General features: G+C 39.4%; 1 protein-coding gene across 8 annotated transcripts in view; it reads left to right on the forward strand.

The window, feature by feature from the left end:
- Nucleotides 1-24,198, forward strand: part of LOC138940712 (zinc finger protein 608) — a 189,384-nt gene extending 165,186 nt beyond the window's left edge. For all 8 annotated transcript variants that reach the window (XM_070309839.1, XM_070309840.1, XM_070309837.1 and 5 more), the window contains 3 exons: nt 3,398-3,521; nt 14,560-17,667; nt 21,705-24,198. In XM_070309839.1, the coding sequence (XP_070165940.1) occupies nt 3,398-3,521; nt 14,560-17,667; nt 21,705-21,775 (3,303 nt within the window). In that variant the 3' untranslated portion in view covers nt 21,776-24,198. The remainder of the gene's footprint in view (nt 1-3,397; nt 3,522-14,559; nt 17,668-21,704) is intronic.
- The last annotated feature ends 1,547 nt before the right edge of the window (nt 24,199-25,745 follow it).

The raw sequence follows: 25,745 nt of genomic DNA on the forward strand, positions 1-25,745 counted from the left end.
TTATCACCGAGTTTTTTCACGCGACTCTTCTCCGCATATTTTTTACACGGCGATTTTGCGATCTTTACGGGATCTGCGCACGTGCTCGTGACAGTTTCTCTCGTTTCTCTCTAAATATCCTTTCTGGATACTTTTGCGTCAACCGTTTCCCGGAAAGGATTATTCGTCGCTGTTTGCTATGCTCGCAGAAAAACAACACGGAATAATTAACGATTAGTTACGAATCTCATTAAGTCAGAAAAGCAGAGATTAAAACAGCAATGGCTGGAATGAGTTTCCGTCATATCCATCCAACGGAATACGATTAAACAAATCCGCTGTAACTTCTACCGAACAAGGGGGACTAATATTTATATAAAGATAAAATAGCGAGTGAGATGAGAAAATTCAATGATGAGTTTATCCATTTTATTCTCGGTAATATTATTCTCTTATTTTTGTTATTGGATTTAAACATTTCCTTGGATATCTGCAAAGTATCAATATCTCGGACGCTATTAAGGCTTCGTAAATGTTTTTTTTTTTTTCCCCTTTTCTCTAATGTCCGTCGACTAACGACACAATGTCGTTTTTCTCTATTACGGCTCGCTAGCAAGTTTGCTGGCGACGCTCCAATATATATTTTCTTCCCTCTTGCGGGCTGTCACATCTCACGTTTCATAGCTGTCCTTTCGCATCGTTGTCGTCGTCGTTGTCGTAATATGGCGAAATAGTTTCGCGCCAGAACAATGCCACGATTACGTCGGTCCGTGTGCATTGTACATTATGAGAGGTATATACGCGCGTCGCGCTTCTATAATTATGGAAACCAAGCGTAAACTTGACGATTTGCATTTCAAACTACTATTGTAATCTTGGGTCCGACAGGCGACCGCTGGCACGCTTGTTCCTTCATGCTTTTACTTGCTTACCTACCTTCCGTCCTTACTCTTCATCCGTGGAATGTCTCGAAACTGCCATCCTTGCTCTCAGTTATGCATTCCTCGACTAATTTGAAGTTTTGATTCTTTCTTAACAGTGATACGGAAGCACGAATGATTCTTAAGCTATTTCCGTTGAGATTGAAAGACTTTGTCTTTATTGAATTAAAGTTCAGAAATGCAGAGAGGTAGATAACATTCTGTTATTCCTCATTTCATTTTAAATATTCGCAAAGATATACAATGTATTAAAGATCTCAAAAATTAACTGCAATCATATTTTCTGATAAATTGTATTCTGAATTTATGAAAAAGATAAGAGAGAGATACGACAAATCTCGAATACCCTATACATATGTGGATCCGTCATTTCGTATGTGCTGTCACTCTTCTTCCCGATTATTCACATTAATGCATTTCGATGCATTCGTCCAATCCGCCCGTAAATGCGTTTTCGGCATAAATTTTATTTTATAGCGAAATACCAAAACGATAATGCCGATAAATTTATCTAGATTAATATACGGCGTATGTGTATCAGAATTATTTAAAAATTGATTCATGCGGGACATCAACCGATATAATTTTTGATAACATATAAAACAAACAAATGAAATATTAAACATTCCAATTTGATTTAAATGATACCAATAAATGGAAGATTACTGTCAATTTTATATTTTTAGAGAATTTTATTATTGAGAGATATTTTCACATCAGGGATAACTGAAGCTATCAAACGGATATATGGTTTTGTACATCGTTTAAAAATTGTACCGCGTAAATAGATATTAATATCGGATATAGATATTGCGAGTATATCGCGATAACTGGTGACATTTAAATCCCGAAGGGTGAATAAATGAAAAATCTACGACAGCCGCGATGCCGATCATTTGACATGCGAAAAAGTTATATGCTCGTGCTACTCGAAATTGCATCGCTAATTAGCGCGTTAATTATGCCGGGCATCGCTAATTGCTCTCAAAGCCCCGGCCGCGCGGCGATTTTGTTTTCCAAAATGGAAATTTGCATCGAGCCGCGAAAATTACCGCGACCAGCAGAGCGCATTCATTCGGTAGACATCTCGCTAATTGCTTTTAAACCTGCGGCAGATCGGCTGCGTTTCTACATTGTGCTATATTATGTACTTAGTGCATTTTATTTACATGAAATTTTACGTAATTGTAATAATAAAAATGGTAAATATAATAATTGAGTTTACAATATTGCGATATTAATTATAAATAATAACAATAATAAATCAATAAATATATTCAAACCAAAACTTGTTAAATTTCAAAAATAAACGAGGAGATATGTTTATAGCGCAGATAAAAATATTTATAATAGGATAATTATATAATTATGAAGGCGGATAGAGGAAAATTTCTCATCACGTGGCCGAGATTCTTTAAAATACGGTCTGCGTTCGCGGGTGTAAATCAGTATCGGTATAGCTCCGCGCGTTATACAATATCCGAGCGAGAATGACATGTTCGTAATTTTCAGCGACATGACGTGGTAGATGCGCACGGTACGTGAAAATCAATCTTTAACGCTCTTGCCGACTCGCGTTTCTATTTGCAAGTCTGATGTAAACGGCTATGGCATTTTCGAGCCGTCTGCGTCCGTTCGGCGAAATATTGACCGGGCCGATATTTCCATAAACAGCGTGCGACACAGTTGCGAGTATACGATCGCGCACCCACGACTAGCTAGTTAATTGGATCTCCTCTAATTGCTTTTATATCCTCGGTTACGTTCCACCGCGCTTCGAGGCCATCCGGGGTCCAATTCACGATTGTTAAAAACATCCTGATATTATCAAAAAACATACAAGAAAGGTTAATAAAAACAGTTAACCGAAGCACTTATTTTCGATATATAAACCGCTGTGATGAAATCGAAGAAACAAACGGATGACGTGAAAGGATCAATAATTGAATTGTGTAACGGAGGCAAATAAATTTGTGAAATTTGATCTCTGATGGATTAGCAATTAGCACTTTCATCATTCAACTATACTATCGCTTTTGATCTATTTTCATATGGACTTAGAAGATCGTTTCGTAGTTAGAACGCGAGTCCCTGAGCGTAACGACAACTCATAGTTAAACTGTCTTACATATAGTTGGATTAACAAACCCCTGGACATACAAAATTATCTCAATCTAATTACAAACAATATACCATTGTCTATCTATAGCAGTAATCCTGCTATCGATAATATTGGAAAATAAATGCGCGTTATCAGCAATAATTTAGCTTTTTAACAATTAAATAAGATAATATATTTTTTTTTATTAAATCAGCATTATTATTTATGTATTAAGATGGTAAAACGTGTATTTCACGCGATTTCATTTCGCGAAATTAGCGGTAAGATTTATGGAAGAATTAAAATACTATTTTATGTAGTACATATATATATGTGACATCTCGACTCACCGTTCGTCGTTTACTTTGTGTTATAGGACATGTCCGATGTGTGCGTTGGGACCAGCGTAGGGACCATTACCGAGCCGGAATGTTTGGGGCCCTGCGAGCCCGGCACCTCCGTCACCCTCGAGGGCATCGTTTGGCACGAGACTGAAGGAGGTAAGTAAGAACCTCGTTACAGCTTAATTCATCCATTCGCCTCCGTATATCTTGGACCTACTTTCGTGCTCTCTTCTTAATTTCTACTTAGTTGTAGAGAATTAGATAATTAAATTGATTTTAAAAAACATGATAATCTAAAGTTAGTTTTTAATGTTTTCTAATTGATAATAATTGAATATTAAAATTCATTCGATATGATGAATTTATTTGATAAAAGATTTTGTTTCTTTATCGGGAACGAAAAGCTATTTTGATAAATTAATTTTATACGTTGATTTTAACAATACTGTGCGCGCGCGCGCGCGCGTGTGTGTGTTTGTTATAATTCTTCTTTTTTAACATATAATTATTAGCGCATCTGATGCACATTTAATTAAAAATGGATATTTCTTTTCTTATTAATTTTAAACGATACGCTTTTCACAGCGAAATTTTGTTGGATCTGAAAATTTAATTTACTCTATATCTGATACTTGAAAAAATAATTAGCACGATGTATTTTTATTTAATTAAAAAGCTAAAGTTATCTCTAACAATATTTTTTTATAATCGATTATCCAATAGTTAATCTACTTTATTTTGGCCAATAAAAATTTCTTCCAACTCGTGTGATTGATGTTAATTATCAATTCTTTCCACGATACATAATCTCTCGATGAAATATCATCCACATGAATGTTTTTCTCAAATTCTTTTATATGAATGTTGAATTAGCGACATTTTCATTTTTAACGGCTCATTAAGAATTCGAAGGACTTGAGTGTCAAAGCTTAGAAAATGTCAATAAAATACGAAGAATTTATATTTAAAGACTCATTCGCATTCTCGGTTATTCACTTGTCAAGTTTGTTTCCATCGAATTTACCCTGTTACTAGTCCCGAGCTTTTCGGATAAAGACATATCTGATACTTATTGATTTTCTGCAATCCGGTGAATAACAGTAATAACATTAATATAGTAGCGCTTATAAAGTTCGTGCTATTATTATGAAAATCGGCGTCCTAAGGGATTATACGAGCACATTTTCTATCGTTCAATGCAAAATCATCGTATCTGCCGCCCACTTGTTTTTCCCGGGATATTAAGTAATATTAAGCATCGTTAGTTGCTATATAAAATGATGTTCACCGTTATTGCGTCGTGTAAACGTAGAGCGCAGGAAACGAGCCCCGCTTACTTCCCGATTTTCTTCGTGATATAATAATGAACGATAATTGTATTGCAATGCTTCCTGAAAAAAAGAAGCATCACTTTTGTCAAACAAATGTAGGATATTATTTATCTGACAGTGTATGTATATATTAAATGATTAAACAACTATTAATTTTAAATAATCTTTTAATACGAGAAATATTTTTATTTATATTATAATATTTCTTAGGTATATGTATATTAATTATCATTTCAATATTTTTTCATTAAAGTTCGACGAGTTTAGGTGTACTTGGAATTCTTCGGTGAATATAATTTTCTTTTTAATTTTCGTATGTCTTAAAAATGAGCAGATCAATTCACATAATAAATGTCAGAAGTAAAACAAATAAGTAAATGAAGAACTCGATAATGGAGATGTATAATGAGTTTAACATGAGTCGACATTTTAGTGAGGATTTAAGTAGATGTCTAGTTATTAATAGAGCAATCTTCGCGATTGATAATAGTTGGTAGAATAATAATAAAATAAAGTTTTGGATTAATTTTTCTCTTTACAATAACATCGAAGTTTGATTTGTCTTTGTGTAAATTATGATTTAAATTCTGATTTTCAGAATTAAAATTCTGTTATCCAGATTTAATAAATAATAATCGTGATATCGATACTTTCGCGGTAACTGCTTCGATTGCACCGTGTCATAATTATTCTAATAAATAATAACAAGTATCGTCATCGTGGTATCGATCCAATAAAAATTGTAACGTCTCGTATCGACTGAAAATAACAAGCAACGATGATCGATCAATCGTTTGCCCCAAGTAAACACTCGGAGAATACGATGTAATAGGAATAGCATCCGATCGATCTTGTTGCTGCTCGAACGATTCGGGGTTACAAATATCCATCCGATACTTCACTGGACGGAAAACTCGGGTAAATAAAAATGTTGTAATCGCGACTTTATTATTTCGTTTTGTTGGGAAGCGCTTTTTAATCGATTGCAATCATACAATTGTCATACATACAACATAACATATATATATATATTATTTATATATATTTTATTTTATTCAGTTTTTTGTTTAGAAACTTGATATGTGCTTTATTTCGCTTTGATTAAAAAAAAAGCTTCTACAATAAAACATAATCACGCAAGAGAGAATTATAACTTGCCGCTTGATTGCCGGACTGGTTTACCGCATGAAAATGTTGCGATGTCATGCTGGTGTATTACTACCGATAACTATGATTAGAATAAACGCGATAATCTTTATAATTGGATATAATTATTAAGACCATTTCTACGGTTATAAAAATCATTTCTACGGTAATAATCCGTGATAATGATCGTTTGCAAAGTAATGCAGGTTAATTTATTCGGATGTAAAATGTTTTCATGCTCATTAGCATACGTTTCGTAAACGTAATTTTGATGTTTTATATGTCGCTAAATCCAATCGCTAATTCTAGAGGCTAATGCGAGACTCGCTGTTACGTGTAATGCGTATGTGTGTATATTGTACAAACTTTGTTAAAAAAGAAAATATTTAAACATTGTAGAATATCTATGTCCGTGTGCGTAAAAATTTTAATCGGCACATTTCTGCAAGTCACTTAACACTCTGATGCAAAATATAGAATGTCCTTAACACCGTTGTATGACTCCAGACTAATTAGCATCGATAAATTAGATGGAACGTAGCGAACTTTATATGTAATAATGATAACGAATAAAACGTTTAACAATTATTAAGTCAATTTTTCTATTGAATTTTATAATTAAAATTGAAACACATAATTATTAATATTCGCATCTAAATAACTTACCATAATTTTCTCAATTATAAACGCGGAGAATTCTTAAATATTTTATTTTTCTCGCCATTCCTATATGATAATGTGCCGCGATATAAAATAATGGCGCCGCGGTTCGACTCGCACGTGAGATAAAACTGATAAGAGAATGAAATTAAAACAAAAGTGCTAGGAAGGACGCGCACCAGTGGAATAATTAATTCTATTGCGAGCGAACGGCGCGCGCGTATAATTAATTCCAATTTCGCTAATAGATAATCTACCGCGGAGAAAAGCCTTCTTCGACTTCTATCGTCGCATGCATCAACGACGATTTTGTTATAATACGTTCTGGGGCGATCTCCGGAAATAATAAAGAAAGCCGCACGCTACACGGATACACGCGAGCATTTCTCTCGGTCGTCGTAGTTTCGTTCACGTTTCGTAACGAAATATCACTATTGCGCATAAATACACGCTCATACATACGAATATAGATATAAATTACATAATTTAGGTGTTTAAACATACAGAATAGTCCAAAATTATCTCTCGCATAGCGCAATTCTTTAAATTGACTCGAAAGTTCATTCTGTCGTGTGACTATAATGTTTAACATAATTATATATAAAAAACAATAATATATAAAACGTAATTTAATTATATATATAAAATGTAACATAAATCACATATATATATATATATATATATATATATATATATATATATATATATATATATATATATATGAAAGTATAATCACGAAAAAAATATAACTGACAAAATTCTACCTATGTTCGCGAAATATATTGCCAATCTTCCCAAATAAAGTCGACTATTTCAGTTTTAGCCGAATTCTCGAGCCACATTCGAGCGTGCAATGCAGGCGCACGCAACCGCATACAGTCGTGCATGCCGAGCGGTAGGCTGTGCGCACACAAAAGCGCGTGTTTCACGCGCATATACACACACACACACACAAAATTACACATACATACATAATACCCGACATACACATAGCCGACTCGCGGCTGACACAACACGGGTAAGGTAGCTTGTCAGACAGGTATTATGTGTAATACCGCGGTCGTGGTTGTCGTCGGGTTAAAACTACATCGTGACTCTCCCCGACTGCTCTTTCTTCTCTTGCTCTCTCTTTATACGTCCCTATCTCTTTCTTTCTCTCTATCTTTTTCCTTCATTCTTTTCTCTCATCATATTCCGTGTTTTCTCTCTCTTTCTCTTTCTCTGTTTCTTTTTCTCTTTCTCCGTCTCTTTTTTCCTTCACGGCACCAAAGGTCTACTTTATGATCGTTCCTTCGAAGGCAGCCGAACCGAGTAGCTTGTTTTTCACCGCTGGATTCCCTCGCAAAGCAAAGATAAATGAACGATCATTATATGAAAGGAACCAAGCGCTTCCACGTCAAAACTGAGTAATGGACTTTCAAAGTTTTCTCTAGAGAGAAAAATATATTCTCTCTCTTCGCTGGCAATTTGTAACATCCAAATGTAAAGTTTAATCTAACTTAATAAAAAAAACGGTGGACTTGAGATGTTTTGTCCCAAGCGCGCGCTCACGCACACGCGTACATTCCGCTTTCAACAATTATCTTTTGCATTTTTGTAGTAAAAAAATTATATACGCAATATAAGAGATTCAAATAAAGAAAAATATGGATATATGTAAGAAAATAACAAAAGGAATAATAAGACAGTCCATAGGATAGTAGTTGTATCAAATTACAACATTTATTAACAAGAAATAAATTTCTCTTGTATGTTCGTCCTCCACTTGCTCCGACATCGAAAGAATAAACTGCGTGGCAAAGCCTAGACGTGAAAGGGAGTTGCTAAATGGCCGTCCATAATGGCAGATTAAGAAGTCCATAAATTCGTCGAATTCCCAATTGAATAGCCGACCAATCTGTCCGAGCCTGCCATCCATCCAAGTTTTATTACTTTCGTCGTTCGACGCTGATATCCTGCTGTTACGTCCTCTCTTGCGTTTCATCCTCTTTCCTCTGTTTTGCCTCCTTCATCCCCGTAACTCTTCTATCGCCATTTACCCCTTCCCGCCACATTCGTTCTACCTCTTTTTCTCGTTTCGCTCGGCTCTCTTCGCTCTTCTTCTATATCTTTTCATCTCCTTGTTACTTCTCTCCACGTTTACTCTTTGGTCGGTGGTCCCTCTTCAACTCGCGGAGAGACACGAGAAAAAGGCTACAGAGAAAGAGAGAGCTCTATAGCGGCGTGTTATATCGGTGAGAGAAATAAAACGGCGGCGGAATCTCTGTTCTGGTTTTGCGGCTGCCGCGTCTTCGCACCGCCTTACTTTATAACGAATTCACCCGCTTCGTTCTCCACTTCCGTTTTTTCGAGTCACTTCTCATCTTCATCTCTTTTTCTCGCGTATTTATTAATATATTTAATAATAATAATCGTAACGAAAAACTTTTAATAATCTATGAATCATTAAACAATTTTCGGAAATTTTAAAGACTCTTGAGTTAAAGAGAAATCTACTTATGTAAAAAAATAATTGATAAAATAAGTGATACAATATCTTGTATCTCACATTTATTCTTTTTAAAAGCTTTGAAACTTATATCTTATTATTTTTTTTTCATTTCGGAATAAGAGCTTTGAAATTTTCGTCAAAGAAAAATTGGTTCTATATTGATCAAAGTTTTTAGAATGAAAATATTAGATAGTTTCTCGGTGTTTTTTTTTTTTTTTCCACTGTATCAAAGGCAAATTGATTCGAACTGCATTTGTCGATTTGTACTCTTATTTAAGGCTCATATTTCAAACTTACATTATACTTGCAGACATATCGTCGATACGCTCATGTATAATAAGTAGGTTAAGATATTCTCTGAGAAATTTTCTCGGGAAGCGAACGATTAAGAAAACGGGCAATTTCTTTCACGTACACGCGAGCCACGCGGCAATTACGTAAGACATTCGACACGCGTGGATAAACAAACGAAGTCGATAAAAACGATATGACGCGTCGCGCTCACCCGTCCGCTTGCTCGCTCGATCGATCCCGATTTACATCCCCTTGCTTTATAAACGCAGCGCATTATTAATTCCGCGAAGCTAACAGATTAATCTCCGGCAATAAATGTCATACGCGCGAATGTGTAATTATGCGTGCGTGCGCGTGTAACTAATGACCGTCGATCGGCCGACAGAGAAGTACTTTAACCGCTGATAGCTCGTATCGCTGTTAACGCGTGCCTTAGTTCCATATGACATTCTAGATGATAAGATACAACTCCATTTTTGTATCGAAAAAAAATATTCAAATTTTTATTTCCCTTATTGTCGATATTGGCAAACTCGAAGAATGAAAATTAAGAACTGATCCTGATATTTTTCAAGCTATGTTTATAGTGCGTGTGCAAAAAAAAATAATCATATAATTCTATTTTATAAATTGATTTTTCTATTTTTCTATGTTGAGTAAAAAACTCAGATTTTTAAAAAAAATTTAATCCACATTCAAATATCTATATTCAAAGACTCTGATTCGTATATCGTGAACATATTCTGAACATCTTGTACAGAAAGGCATTACGCGAGATTGTGAAGGCTACACGAACAGCCACCAATACAATCATATGTATCCCCGTGAGCTAAAGTGTGTATCGTAACGGCGTCTATCTCCCATCGGACCTGGTTTTGTCGATGTCAGGGTAGTTTAGTTGGATCACAGAGACGTTGATGAAAGGATGCTTGTCGGAGACGCGACGGGGTGGGCAAGAAGGGAAAGGATGAGGAGAGAGGGAGAGAGAGGTCTCTCTTTCCAGTGGATGGAAGCTAGAGTTATACAGCTTGTTATCGATCTTTGGAACATCTCTCGCTTCACCTCGGCGAAATCCTGCTCTTGCTCCTTCTCTTACTCCTCTTCCTTCCTCTTACAATCTTCTCTTTCTATGTATCCCATGTATCCCGTTTACAAGATGTCGCTTCCTCTCGGGTTCTTTGAGATTCGGATTTGAAACGTCTGCTTCTCTGTCAAGATCGATAGACGAGAAATTGTCATTAGAGATAGTTGTACATACAAATTTCATCCATCCCTTAATATACAATGTTAAGTAAATTTATAATTGATGATTAAATAAAAAATATCAGTTAAAAAAGGCGCACCTCTGCTAGCTTGCTGTAAAATAGATAAAATTAGGATCTAGTATTTTATTTCTTATTTATCAAACTATGCCGTGCAATTAATATCAACATTTATCATAGTAAATTGTGTGGAAGTATATCTATAATAAGCTGAATATTATAAAGAGAATTTCTGAGACATATCGCACATGTATCTTCTTTTTTCACTAAAGTTCGTTCTTTAATATAACTCGTTTTTCATGGATCTTCTTCGCTGCGATTGTGAGCTTTCGAGTCGAAAAGAAATCCACTTATTTCCAGACTGATCTCAGTCAATGTTGTTTTCTGGGTGCCACGGGCGATTGCCATTCGGTGAGGACAAATATCGCTGCTCTGTGATTTCACGTTTCGCCTGGCAGCTGCATCGTTCCATTCCGCTCTGCAGGTTCTATCGAGCGAGATATCGTCGAGATATCATTCGACCACATCATACGTAACACGTATCTAAAAAATTCATATACACAAAACTTAAATATTTCTTATTTTATATTTAAAAATATTCAATATTTAAAATTTTAAATATTACTTTGCACGTGAAAGCGTTCATCTGATAAAACGATGAGATACATAAAAAAATTATATTTGGCGATTATATGAATAAATAACGTAATATATCCCAGAAAACTGCTGCTATTTGTTTTTATCTTTGCATTGATCAAGTATAGTCTATCGACGATTTTTCTCGACTAAAATTTAACTTAGTTCATCGAAATCGCAAATTAGACATGAAACTTTATGTATACAGATTAGAAGATTAACATTTCCCTCGACACATCGATAAATGAGAAGAGATCCATCTTGCTTGAATCTCGGAAGATACTTTCGTGACGAATATTCGTTGCGAAAACTCTATTCGTGCCGAAAGCGATCTCTCGGTTTGGAACAATGTGTTCGATTGTCATCGCTCGAAGGGCGAGTAACATCGGACGTGATTTCATCTGACAGCTGTTCCAAACCGAGAAGATTCGACTCCGAGGTACTACGATATCGTTGCGCTCGACGGTATCTCACGAGAAATATTGTATTAACTCGTCCTTTTATGCTGAAACTGCGAGCGCTTTTCTTCTTCATCTGTTGGTGCCTGGTTTCTTTTGACCACGACCGCAAATCTCCCGCTTCGGAAAAGAGCTCCTTTATCGTTCGCCGGCTTTCAGGAAGAGGAAACTCGAGGAGGAGGCGGCGACGCACTGTACCGATGTCGTCTGTTCACCGCAAAAGAGCAATGGGCAAATAATGCTGGATGTGACTTGGTGTTCTTTGCTTCCAGCTGCCGCGACCGCAATCTCTCCGGGGCGAACCACGCGATTATTCGTTTACTGTGCCGCGAGAAATTCTATTAAACCTAGGGAACTTGGAGATCGCGAGGCCGAATGTAAGATATGAAGATAAACTCATTTGTAAAATTGCTATTATGCCACATAATACTATAAAAAAAAAAAAAAAAAAAATATTATCAGTTGTAAGGCAGAAGTTGTAAAATATTATCAAATATGCCATTAATTTTTATATTTATTTATATATGTATATCTTAATAATTAAATTTGAAATATAAAACACTTTTAAATTAATTTCAAATTTAATAAAGAATAGAATCTTATTATTTATTTTACAGACTCGGAGTTTATTTTGCTAATACGTCTACGTATTTGTATATTAAAACAATTTTTATTTTTATTAGTTCAGTCTCTTATATTTCCTATTAAAGCGTATTTTATTATATTATTTAGTAAACTCACTTGAAACGTCGTTTTACTTTTTCTCCGTTAAAGTCTTTTTGACGGCATGCATTTTTGCGAACCTCGCCGTTCAAAGTGAAACGTTCACCGACGTAAGGCTAATGTTCAACGCTTGTCTGAGTTATTAGCGGTTAATTAGTCATTTACTCGACACTCTACTGCTGTCGGGATCCACATGAAAAAAAAAAAAAGAAGAAGAAAGAGGAAGAGAGTAGCGTAAGAAAAGAGCGGTGCAGCGGGAGGAAACAGATCTCGAAAACAGACAGGATGAAAAGACGCATATCGAGGGTGAGGTGTACGGATTTATCATCATCCCTCGCCGATGCTAGTGCTCGCCCATACATTTTTCTTTCGCGGTAAATGGGAATGACGTCAACGCGCGAGGGGACGACTCAATCAACCAAAATGCCCCGAGGTTTCTACCGTGTGGCGAGTAAGGAAGGGAGAGAAAAAGGGCGAAAGTCTGAGGGGCAAGAGCCGCAGGATAGAGGAAGAAACAATGAGAAACATCTCGTTTCATTCCCGAGACGAGAGAGAACGAGATGTACGTCTGACAGATGGAGTAGAAACACAGTGTTATGTGGCTTTTAGGAACTTGGTCGGCTTGGAACTTCCGCCGTTTTTATTGTTCTCTTTGTGTATATCCGCCTCTTTATTTTCTTCTCGACTACCGTACTGCTTGCCCCTTTATTTTTGGTCTCGATTCACATCGTCCGCGGAACCAACCCGCTTCGATGCAAATAACGAGCTCGTTTCGACGATCTTCCCCGGATATTCTCATTCTAACGGAGGTATCTATTTTTAAACGGTATTATTCTCAAAAGACGTGGATCGTGTCTGGAGGAAAAAAATTAATTCAAGCGCGATGGAAATAAAAAAATCTTTTTATCAAAACTACTGTAAGAATTTAATTTTATGTCTGACCGTATTATTATATACATTTTAGCAATTTTTTTATCTAGAATCTTTAATAGCCGCTCTCATTTTACGAAGAGTATGTTTCATAAATTCTATCTTACTGCGCATAAAACATTTCGAGAAAGCAATTTTTAAATAGAGTTTTTTCTTTCGTTGATAGAAGACATCATTTATTTCACATACACCCTGTATGTTCCGCGAAGCTTTGACATTTAAATCTGGTGCAACATGCCCCATGGAGGTGATTCGATTTACGTCAAGTCGACTTTAGCTATTACACGAACGCGAAAGTGATTTAGCCGCGCACACTGTATGAAAGACGAGAATTTCGCCGGGAACACCTGCAGCATTTCTCGTCGGGATCACCTGCGAGAAGCTGGGTTTTCTTGCACGTGCACGGCCGAGATATTTTCAATTAACGACGCTGATCGTGCAGGAACGAAGAACACGGTGAGAGGAAAAGGGAAGACAGATGCGAGTTAGCTCGTCACCGAGTTACCATGAAGCTTATTACGGCGATGAAACTGCTCTTGACGTTAATACTGTCGTATTTTTTAGGACCGATTTTTCCCTTGTCATAACTTTCGCATTATTTTGTTACCGCAATGATACATATTTACGTTTCTTCGTCCAACACAAAAAAAAGATTTGTCATTTTCTCTTTCTTCTTCTATTTCTTTGGATCGAAAACAAGGATTTCTATTTCCTATTTCTTCGGATCGAAAACAAATTAAACTTTAATTTTGCGATCTTTTATCAAAGTGAACTCGACATAATGTAATTTGCGACAATTCTCCAAAAAATATATATATTTATATAAAATATAGCAATGTAATACGAATATAAATAGACTTTTATTATAATAATAAGAATTTATATTATTTAGAAAACTTTTCATAAAAATTTTACAAATACAATTTTGCAAATGTATAGTATCTTATATCTGAAATATTTGGAGTATGCTTTGAAGAATTGTCGCAAATTACATTATGTCGAATCCACTTTGATAAAAGATCGCAAAATTAATAGCCATATAGATACATATTATATCTTATTAAGATATATCTTATTTACTTGTATACTGGATACTTCCAACGTCAACAGATTGAAGATATCAAACATGCTTGCTATATATGTTATCTTAGAGTTAAAGATACTTCCAAATGCTATCAGAGTATAAAACATAATTATTAAGTTCTCGAAGGATTTTGTCTCTATTCGATTATTACTATTTGAAACCTTTTCTTTCTATTGCAGGTGTACTAGTAGTAAACGTTACGTGGCGAGGTAAAACGTACGTAGGGACGTTGCTGGACTGTACGCGTCACGATTGGGCGCCACCCCGTTTCTGCGACTCGCCGACTAGCGACCTAGACGCCCGCACACCAAAGGGACGCGGTAAGCGCGGTCGCGCAGCGGCCAACTCCACTCCCGGTAACGATCTGAGCAACTTCACGGAGACGAGAAGTTCCGTGCACAGTAAATTGCGCAACGGTGGCAAAGGTCGTCGGGGTGCGCAGGGATCACCCGCGGCCAGTCCAAGTCCGGCGGCGTTCGTGCCACCGCGACCGGATCCGGCAGCAAAGCGGAAGTCACGCGGACCAGAAGAGGAGCAGGACAAGAATAAACGACGGGCGCCACCGCCCACACCGCCTAGCGGTTCGCCGCCCGCCAGTCCGGTTTTACTCGAATGCCCCGAACCGAACTGCAGTAAAAAGTACAAACACATCAACGGACTTAAATATCATCAGAGTCACGCGCACGGCTCTGCTGATGACGACGACACTAAGGAGGGTATCACTAGCATGTCGGAGAACGACGAGAGCAACATCGAGGCACCGAGTCCAGCTACGCCAGTGAAGTCGCCAGCGGACAAGCCCGAAGGCACGCCGGTGAGAGCGACGAGTCCACCGGCAGCGGCACTGCCGCCGGAAACGCCGCCGCCGCCACCGAGGGTTCTGTCGCCCAGCATAGAACCACCCACGCCCGTGCTCGCGGATAAAAATATCGTGAAGCCCGGCGTGCTGAGGTTTGGTCAGGATGATTTGCCGGCGCCTACTTCCACTGTATCCTCGTCGAGAGTGCAGCAGCAATCAGTGCAGCAGCAGCAGCAGCAGCAGCAGCAACAGAGTCAATCGTCGTTAGGCTCGTCGAATCCGCCCCAGAGTCCCAGCCCACATCCCAGTCAGTCCCCTAGGCCTGTGCCTTCACCGCATCCAAGCACGAATATTTCCCAGCCCCTCAATATACCGCAACCGCCACAGCCCTCTCAGATGCAGCAATCGCATCAATCGCAAAATCCACTTCTGCAGCAGGCGCAGCAGACGTTGCAACAAGTCGGTCAACCACCGCAACAACAGTTGCAGCCTGGTGTTGGCAGTCAGCAGCAACAACAATTGCAGTCATCGATTCAACAGCAGTTACCGCCAGCGCATCAATTACAATCGGTGTCGCATCCTCTGTCGGCTCAATTGGGTCAACCCGCGCAGGCTCATGTTGTGCAGTCTGCTGGGTTGCAGCAGCAACAGCAGCAACAGGCCAGTCTACAAAGTATAGCCAGTCAGCATCCGGGTCTGCAGAATCTGACGAGTCAGGTATCGCAGCAGGCGGCGGGTCTACAAACGGCACCGCCACAGCCGGGTCATCCGGGTCAAACTGTACAGTCACATTTGCAGCAGTACCCGTTGCACGCGGCAAAAATGCCACAGTTTAAGGTGAAACCCACGGCGGCATTGATGCCAGAGCAAGACAAAAGCAAGACGAGCACCGACACGCGTGTTTCCAAGCCGCAGGGCTACAAGAAGAAGTCGCGAAAATCGCCTGGCGGTAGTCCGCACCCGTCGCCGCTCGAAGCGCCGATTGTTGATTCGGCGCGCGACGATGTACAAAGTCCGGCCTATTCGGACATATCGGACGACGCGGCGCCGGTTCTCGAGGCCGAACCGGCAGATAAGTCCAAGCAGAGCCAAGAGAAGGACAACAAGGCTACGGCACCGGCGCATTTGCCTGCTCACTTTAGTATGTATCCGTACTACGGTCAGCCGCCTTATCTGGTGCCTAGCGTACCGGATAGCAAGCCGGTGGTAGACCAGAAGCCGAGCGACCTTACGCCCAAACAGGAGATCAAACCGCTCAATATACCGCAGATGCCTTCGATGGCGAGTTTACAAAGCGTCGTGTCGGAAAAGGAGAAGAAGGAGCTGAGCCAGTCGGTGCCACAGCCGCAACAGCAGCCGCACTATTATGGTGCTTATGGCGGTTATATGCCGCCGGGCTATCCCTATCAACCGCCGCAACCAATTTCACAGCAGCAGCAGCAACAACAGCAGCAGCAGAGTCAGCAGTCGCAGGACCAGGAGCCGCATGAGCAGAAAGTCAAGATCAAGCAGGAGCCGCAACCGCAACCGAGCCTAAAGGATAAGCAACATGAAAATCATCAAATACTCAAGGAGAGTATCGAGATGAAGAGTCAAATGAGTCCGTATCACGTCTATCACGGTTCGCAGAGTCAAAGAGCGGCACCACCGCCGCCTCCACCGGGACCCATTCAGGACGATAGGAGGTATTATCTATATCCGGGTGAGCAAAGAAGAAAAGAGGAATCGAGTAAACAAAATCAACAGGCGAAAGCGCCGCCGCCAAGCCCGAAGCACCAGCCGAAGCAAGAGAAACCACAGGATCTCGGTAAGAGTGAGGACTCTAAGAGCAAGCAAGAAGGTGTAAAACCGACGATGGAGACCCAGGGACCGCCGCCACCGCCTACCTCGCAGTTTGCTTACATCCATCCCAGTGCTTACATGCCAAGCCCGCAGCATTACGGCGCGTTGCCCTTCGATCCAGGTCATCCAGTATATCGCGGCCTTGGTCCTATGTTGGTGCCTGGTCCTTATTCAAGTAACCCCTACCTTCACCAACTACCCAGGTATCACGCACCAGAAGATCTGAGTCGACCGCCCGGCGGTAAGGCGTTAGACCTGCTTCAACATCATGCTAATCAGTATTATTCAGCGCACAAGATACACGAGCTGCAAGAGCGCGCGCTCAAGTCACCAACGCCTAAAACGTCCGCGGCGTCCGCCAGCCCATCATCGGCAGGTCCGACACCCGCCCGACCTCCCAGTGGTCCGCCCACGTCAGTCGCGGGCCCAGGGCCTCCTCCAGGACAAGGTCAGCAACCGTCCGGCAAACAGCAGGGTCAGCCGGGTAGTCAGCAGCAGCAGCAGGGTGTAGTGGATGCCAGTGGCGGTAATCTCGGCAAAGACAATAGGTCGCCGCCGCCGCAGCGACACGTACACACGCATCATCATACTCATGTGGGCTTGGGCTATCCCCTGTTGACAGGACAGTATCCCGCTCCCTACGGAGGTAAGCCTCTCGTCAGACCCTGACAGTAAGGCGACCCGCGGGACCCAGCGAAGCGAAAACGAAAGAACCGTGAGCGTGAGAAAACGAACGCATGCGTGCGTTAGAACAATCGTTTTCCTATGTGTAAATTCTGATCGCTAATGATAATGATATGAAGCGATAAGCGTGATAAAAGGTGTCGCCGAGCTGTCTTGCGAGTGACGCATTTTTGCGAATAGTGAAAGTGGCTGAAATGTCAGCGACGAACATTTTTAGGATTATGCATTTGAACTTGGATGTGCGGAACGATTTGCGATTGACTTAACTGCAAATCATCCTGATATTGGCTCGGTGTATACATATTCGTAGTTTTTATTAAATCCGATTTTGAATTCTTCGGAATAATATTCTATGAACGAATTGATAGCCGGCCTCTTAGGAAGCACTTTTAAGCGAATGACGCGATTGCGATTGTAATTGCGTTTTTAACACGTATGTTCGCGCACTAACGCGTTCTTTGAGATCAAATTGGACGGTACGAATTGACTTTTGTAATGATGAATAATAAATGGCAAACGGTCATATTTAGTTTTCGGAAAGAATCCGGATGATTAATCATCCGACAAAAACGGGTAAACTCGGCTAGGTATTATTTAGAGCCTGAGTATGTTTAAACCATACACACCATATTGGTGCATAAAAGAAAAATGAAAACAATGAAAAAGAAAAGAAAATAATGAGAATTCTAATGTGCAAGAGGAAGCTCGCGCGGTAGGATATGTCTCCATTTGAGAGTCGATCTGTACGCTGAGTTTCCGCCGAGGTACTATTTTATTATCAGACCAATAAGAAATGCATTTCTTCTTTTTGTACAAAAGAAAGAAGATTACAATTGAAGGAAAAGATTCGATTGAACCTCTTCTATATAAGCTCCGCCTATTGAGAACCCAAACGTCGCTTATAAATAATTTATTCTCGACTGTACATTCTGCGGACGCGAAAAACAAGCGACTCGGTTCGCTCGCGTGTAGTGTTGCATTTTTTTTATTTATATATCGGGCATCACGCACGCGCGCGCGTTTTCTGCATCATTGCAGACAATGGATTTAGAATTAATTATTACGATTTCTCTTTTTTAATAAAAATTAATATCTTATTTTTATTAAATTGATTAAATTGTGAATTTGTATATTTCATTTAAGGTGAAAATGAAGATTTAATTTATACATCTTTTATCTCACTCATTTTGAAAAACTTTAATTTTTAAATAATCTTTATGCTACAAAAACTATTGAGAGGATATATTCCGTTTATCATAGTCGTCTGTATCTGCAGTCGAAAGAAAACGCGCGACGTCTAGAACACCCTGTATATTTATACATATACTCGTATACATATACATATGTATGAGTCTCGTATATAGCGACGAACTGAATATTTTGAAGATATTGAAGTATAAGTGCGGTCGCGCGCGTGTGTTGTGTAGATTAGCCGTGTAAACTGTGTACTGCAAGTAGGGCGCAAGTAGGAGAATTAGACATATAGTTCAGACTGTGATAATTATTTATCGTGCTTCTTTTCCCGGGACGAGGGAAAAAACGTAACAGGATCTTACGTGGGCGAGATCACCATCCAGTTCCGGATGGGCACTCGTGTGTAATAGTAATCGACGACGATAACGATTTCATCGAGTTTGTTATGGATATCGATGCTAGTTTGTCAGATTGATTGCGATACGCGAGAAAAGTGCAGTTTCTAATGGAATGCTACGAATTAAAAAATCTATGTGCCAGAAACACAAATTGAATAATATAATTTGAACACGATGAAGAAAAGCGGTATTTAACTACTTACACTGAAAGAACGTGCTGGAATGCACATGATGGTCTTTCCGTTCGTTGATAACATGTCGTACGTTTTCTCTTTACAATTTGTAACAATATTTAGCATATACAATTTATATAAATAGGAATATTTTTGATTGTCATAGTCCGCTACGAAATTTTACGGACGTACGCGATTGTCGATTAATTTTCAATGCAAATAGTTAAATATTTAACGTTCTGGAATAGTATTTAACCGTTTCATATCTAAAGAGTATGGAATATCGAATATAGTTTTATTTATGCTTGTCAAAATTGAATATTATTTTCAAGTTTTCTGTATTCTGTTAGCACTTAGATTTTTTTTAATTTGTAGTATTTTGTATCCTCGTGAACGCAATGTGTATTCGCGTTCGTATCCTTGTATCCTTCGTTAGACGTCGGTAGTCTTCCACGAAAGCTTCTTTTGCAGCAAAACAGCCATCCAAGATCTTGTAATTTCTCAATGCGATTTTTGCGTTCAGTCGTTGCTTAGTGATTATGATTCCTATTACAAGAGCGTCGTTTGCGATTCGTAAGAACATTGTTCTTTTATTATCTATTATTATCTTTTATTATCTGGTTCCAAATATAGCTCCAAAGTATCTTTGATACACTAACTCTCGATAATAATAATATCATGGATATAAATCGCGAAATTAATTAAATTTTTTTTCTTTTCTTTTATGCTTTAGGGATCGGGGAATACAATGACATAAAACAACGTTCATAAAAAATATCAGAAATATGGTATAATGTTTTTCATATTTTACAAAATATATACTTGTCAAAAGAAATAAGAAATGAGGAACAATATAACATATTTAGATTTCGTCTGAAATTCTGATTTCTCCTCCAGATAAACTTATTTAATAAGATTTAATCTCTCTTTTCATTATATTCCAATTTTACATTCTCTAAGGTTTTATATCACTTCGCTGTTACAATATCTCGCATAACGACACTCTTGTATGCGGGTAACGATTACCAATCAGCAAACTTAATCGACCAAGTCTACGCTTACGAAGCCAACACTGCCAGGACTTTCGCGTGAACGAGGGAAGTCCGCAACCATACTAGGGAAATGCATTATAGGCGCGAAACAGAAGTAAAAGCTGAGACAGAAGTAAAAAGGAGAAAGGGAGATGGAGAGAAACAATTACTTAGGTACACGCCACTTTATGCTTTCCTACTCTTTATACACATATCCATCGTCATTTTTCCTCGTAGTGATGAAAGTAGATCGGTGTTTAGATATCTTGAAATATACGGGTTTCTCCTCGAGTGCAACCGAGCTCGAGGACGATGCATTTCCTAAAGGATTGCGCTTGTGCGTTAACGATCGTCTCAAAGATTTCGTCTCGAAGAGCTTTACATGTGATTTTCATATCCATGCAAAAACGGTTGCAAGTCTGTTTTCTGCTGCGTCTTAAATATCGTAACTCGTCAAAAGAATTATTTGTTAGGATTTAGGCATATTAATAGTGACATCAAACAGCAAAAATCAAATTCAGTGTAAAAACTGAAACGTGCAATATGTATTGAAATGATATTATGTGAATTTTTTAGTTAGCACGTCAAAAGAAAGTTCCATTTTTATATCTAGGAATGATATTTTTTCTCGAGAATCACATTACTTTTTTATTTCTTACATTGTCTCTACCGTACTTCATATTTATTCTAATTAGAGCATAATCGATTCGTATATTTGAACCCGTGGAATCATCTTATATATTAAGATATAGACGACCAGTAATGTCAATAATGCTCACAAATCAATTATTTCACCATTTTCATTTTCAGATAGTTGTTGATATTTTCTTATTTTATTTCTTAAAAGTAGCAACAAATATCGTACTTCTACTGTATTTTCAAATTATCAAAATTTTTTCCCGTTTACATTAAATGTCACATAATTTCATATTACATAATATAAAGAAACTGCATAATACACAGATTATAAGAATAATGAAGTTATTTTCTTAATTAACGCTGAATCTTGGTCTCTCCTTCGGTGTCTCCCAATAACCGATACGCGCTTCGAATAAATTTTGATTTCGGGTGCCGCGGGTCGCCAACAACGGTCGAACAACAACAGCACAGCTGGAAATAAAATGCGCGCGCGCGTTCAGTAGGCGTTTCAGAGTGATCGTGACGAAACATTAATGGCCTGCTGTCTCTCTGTGTGTGTTGCAGCGGCAGTGCTGGCAAGTCAGCAGGCCGCCGCGGTAGCCGCCTCGGTGATCTCGCCATTCCCGCCCAAGTGACCCGCGGCCCCCGGCCCCGTCTTATCCGGCGGAAGCGCCGGGAGCAGCTCCGCTACACAGGCCCACCACACACATCCGGCGGTGGCAAACGGTGCGCCTGGTGCGGGACACCCGCACGGCACCGCCGCCAGCAGGCAACCGTAGGAGGCATGGACACGAGCGAGCAATGTAGCCGATACGACTGACAATGAGCGGGGCGTCGTATATATATTCCACGCGGTGCGTTGTTAGCCGGATTAACGTCTAGGTGTAGCCAAATAAAGAATGCGACGTCGACTGGATTAGGATGAAGATGTAGTAAAGAGGCTCTGTGTGTCGTCCGCTTTCCCGACATCGATCGGAACTGAAATCCTGGAAGAGCTAGTTGAGATGTTGGAACAACTATGACTGATATGACGAGTCGATGGATTCTATCGCTCTTCTCTTCAACAATGGCGCAAGTATTAGGGACTGAAGATTAAGTGGAATCAAGGAGCTAGATGTTAGAACAATGACAATGATGACGTAGCCAGTAAGAGATGGACGTCTGTGATGTTCCTCTTTGTGCTGTGTGTTATTCGCTTTGAATCAATGACGTTAATTGGGAGTTTAGGATGATGATATGAATGTCTTAAATGGTATTATTCATGTTCTCTACGAACTAGAGATTTTAGATACGTTAATCAAGGTGTTAAAACTGTGAATCATGATTATCTGATGAATGTTGAGACGTTTAGATGAAATCAGACACATGGAATGGAATTATCCAATAGAAAATCGCGATTTTCCAAATTAGATGCAAACATGAAAAATAACTTTATCGAATTTGAATAAACGAACGAGAGACCGAACTCGATTTGACGCACAAATACGATGGCCATTCTCGGACAGAGCTATGTCGGCGATTCATCTGTTGAACTGATCATGGTAGGTTCGACGAGACGATCGTTAGCGAGCAATCCTTCGGCGAGACAAAAAGTGTATCGAACTATCGGATCGATGCTCGCGTGGTGAGTTTTTTCCTTACGCGCCTTTTCTTTCAGCGCCGAGCGATGCCCCCATGTCCCGCTGGATTCGCGATCTTCGTCGACAGACGAAATCAGCTCGCTGAATATCCTTCTCCGTGTACATAGTGTATATCTTAAAAATACGCGCCGCGTAGTATACAGATGCCTACGGCTAGTGTAGGGATAAGAATTGGAGGCTCGATTTTATCCCAAAGCTCGAGATCTCTGATAGACTTGGAAAGGAACGACCTATCTCGCGAGATGAGCGTTCTCGAGCGGGATCGAGCGAGAGTTGTGTCTCGTTTCGGTGTAGACTGAGTTCGCTCGGTGTCACCTAAGTTGCGCTGACTCCTCGTTGACGTCTGTCTGATCCTGGTATAAGCTCGGTCTTTTCTTTGCTTTCTAGTGCCTATAATCTTAGATAGATTTTTCTGTCTAGATAAGACGGTAGCTCAGAAAGAGAAACGGAAAATTACTGATCCAGCAAATATTGACTGAGAAATAGAGACATTCATAGCTGATATCCGAAGTAATAGAATAGATAAAGAAGAGTCTAGTCCGTACTGGGATAAGGCGTGAGACATATGTCAGACGATGGTCGCGAGGAGTCAGACATTTCGTTAGACTGAAACACGCGAGGACGAACGGTGCCGTCTTCGCGTTCACGGAGCCGTGCTGGTACGACAAAAAATTACGGGAAGCGTAGATTTAATGCGTGCCGGGTGCGAGCGCGGCTTTGCCCCCGACTCTCAGATTCAAGTGTGTGTGTCGAGACGATGTGATGGAATTTTTATCGAGCGTAGAAACTTAGGAGCGAGCAAGCGAGCGCGTATGTGTGCGTGCGTGTAGAGGAGAGAAAAAAAATATAGCACTCATGTATAGGATACACGAGACGAAAGAGAATAGCGAATCGCGTGAGTCGATTGCCTTGTACAAGCATAATGTATGCGTGCGCGTTTCCGCGATGTACGGTAAATCCGTGTCGATGTATTTTATTGTAAAGAAATGAGAAAACGGATTGTAAGAATTATATACGCGAGCGCAAATTTCGATTTTTGTAGAGAAATTGTATAACTTGCTGATAAACTATCTCTTAGGGGAACAGAGACTCCATGATTTGTGCGACCGATCACTAATGCCGATAAAATGACCAGAGAACTCGTCTTTACGAGACGAGCGTGGTAAATAAAGGCGTATCGAGAATAAGACAAGAAAGATAAAAAAAGAGACGACATGTGTCATGCGATGATTCTAAATAATTAAGTGGCGTTAAGTGACTGTAAATTTGATGCTAGAACGCTATTTGTTTACTAAGGTAATGGTAGCCAGCGATGTGTTGCAAAAGTTAGGGGAAAAAAGGGAGTGAGAGGCGGAGAAAGGGGGCACGGGCTAGATCCAAAGAATGGATAAATAAAAAGAGCGAGACATACAACTACGTATGCAACTATATATATGTATGTATAAACTACATATTTGTTCAGTAACGACTATATCGTCGTCCACTTTATATATAGATTATACAATTTATTGAGATTATTAATTATATATTATTTTATTACTATCAATGTGACGTAAGATAAAAAATAGAAAGAGAGAGAGAGAGAGAGAAAGGAAAAATACGGCGGAAATAAATTTTATCGGGTAACGTTCGCAAATGCCAAATCAAAAGAAATAGAAACGATTGATTATGCGTTTCTCGCAGCAAAGAGCAAAACATATTTAATAAAATGAAGAACTGCAATGCAACCACTTTGTCGAATATGTGAACGAAACCGCGATAGAGAGACGCTCGCGCGTGCACTTGCGAGAATAAGAAAAAAAGCGAACATGTATGCTTGGTGTGTATGCGTGTGTGTGTGAATGAATGAAAGAAATAAAAAAAAAACGTGTGAGGCGCCCAGCGGACAAAGGGGTGGGCTTTAAAAGAAATAAATGCTGGTGCTGCGCTGTGATTTTTGTAAAAAGAGGAGGCAAATAATATAAAAGGAGAAGAGGAACCGACCGAGAGAGTACATATGAAAAGATCGAGGAGTGCGATTCTACGGGATCTTCGTAAACATAAAAAAAAAATAAAAGCGAGGAAGAACGAGAAAAGAAAGAACGGAGAAACATGCGGAGAGATAGCCTGAGTACCTGGACCCTGTCCTGATCCGCGCCTGCCTCCCCGAGCGAAGGCAAAGAAGAGAGAGAGAGAGAGAGAGAGAGAGAGAGAGAGAGAGAAGATAAAAAGGAAACGAAGAATATAAGAGTGAAAGAAAGAGTGCGCCGCGATGTCTCGTTCGATTGTACAGGCTGTAAAATCTATTCGCTTTTAATAAGAAATAAAAAAAAAGAATTTTAATATAGAACGTTAATCAATAATTAGAAAAATATATATATATATAGAAAGAGAGAAGAGAGAAGAGAGAGAGAGAGAGAGAGAGAGAGAGAGAGAAAGAGAGAGAGAAAGAGTTGTCGTCTCCGAATCACAGTCCTCGTAATCAGAAAGCTTTATATTTCCTCCACATTCGAATCGTCATTACCGGAAAACGGGTTGGTTACAGTTTTGTGGTTCAAGCAAACGAGCTCTCCGCTCTCTGTGCTCCCCCTACTCTCCCCCCCTGCACTCCCGGCTACCTCCGCTTATTCTGCGGAAACGAGATTTTCCTTGAGACGCGCAACTCGCTATCCATGTGTAATAGAGAATGAATGTAATTAGTAATTGGAGACAATTCCTCCGTTTATCCTAAGGGTACGATATTGTAGCGAGTACTACGCGTATTTGCTAGGACGTTGCATAATCGAGTATCATAGGAGAAAGAGGAAAAGAGAGAGGGAGTGATAGATCATATGAAAGAACGAGAATGAATAAACACAAGAATGTATGTATGTGTGTGTGTGTGTGTGTGTGTGTGTGTGTATGCGTGTGTAAAAGAAGAATGAGACATGTATTAGAATGAGTGCTCAATGATAATATATATACATATACATATATACATACATAC

Source organism: Polyergus mexicanus, unplaced genomic scaffold, assembly GCF_030449975.1.
Source record: "Polyergus mexicanus isolate NDT 795.1 unplaced genomic scaffold, iyPolMexi1.0 SCAF_17, whole genome shotgun sequence".
NCBI lineage: Eukaryota > Metazoa > Arthropoda > Insecta > Hymenoptera > Formicidae > Polyergus > Polyergus mexicanus.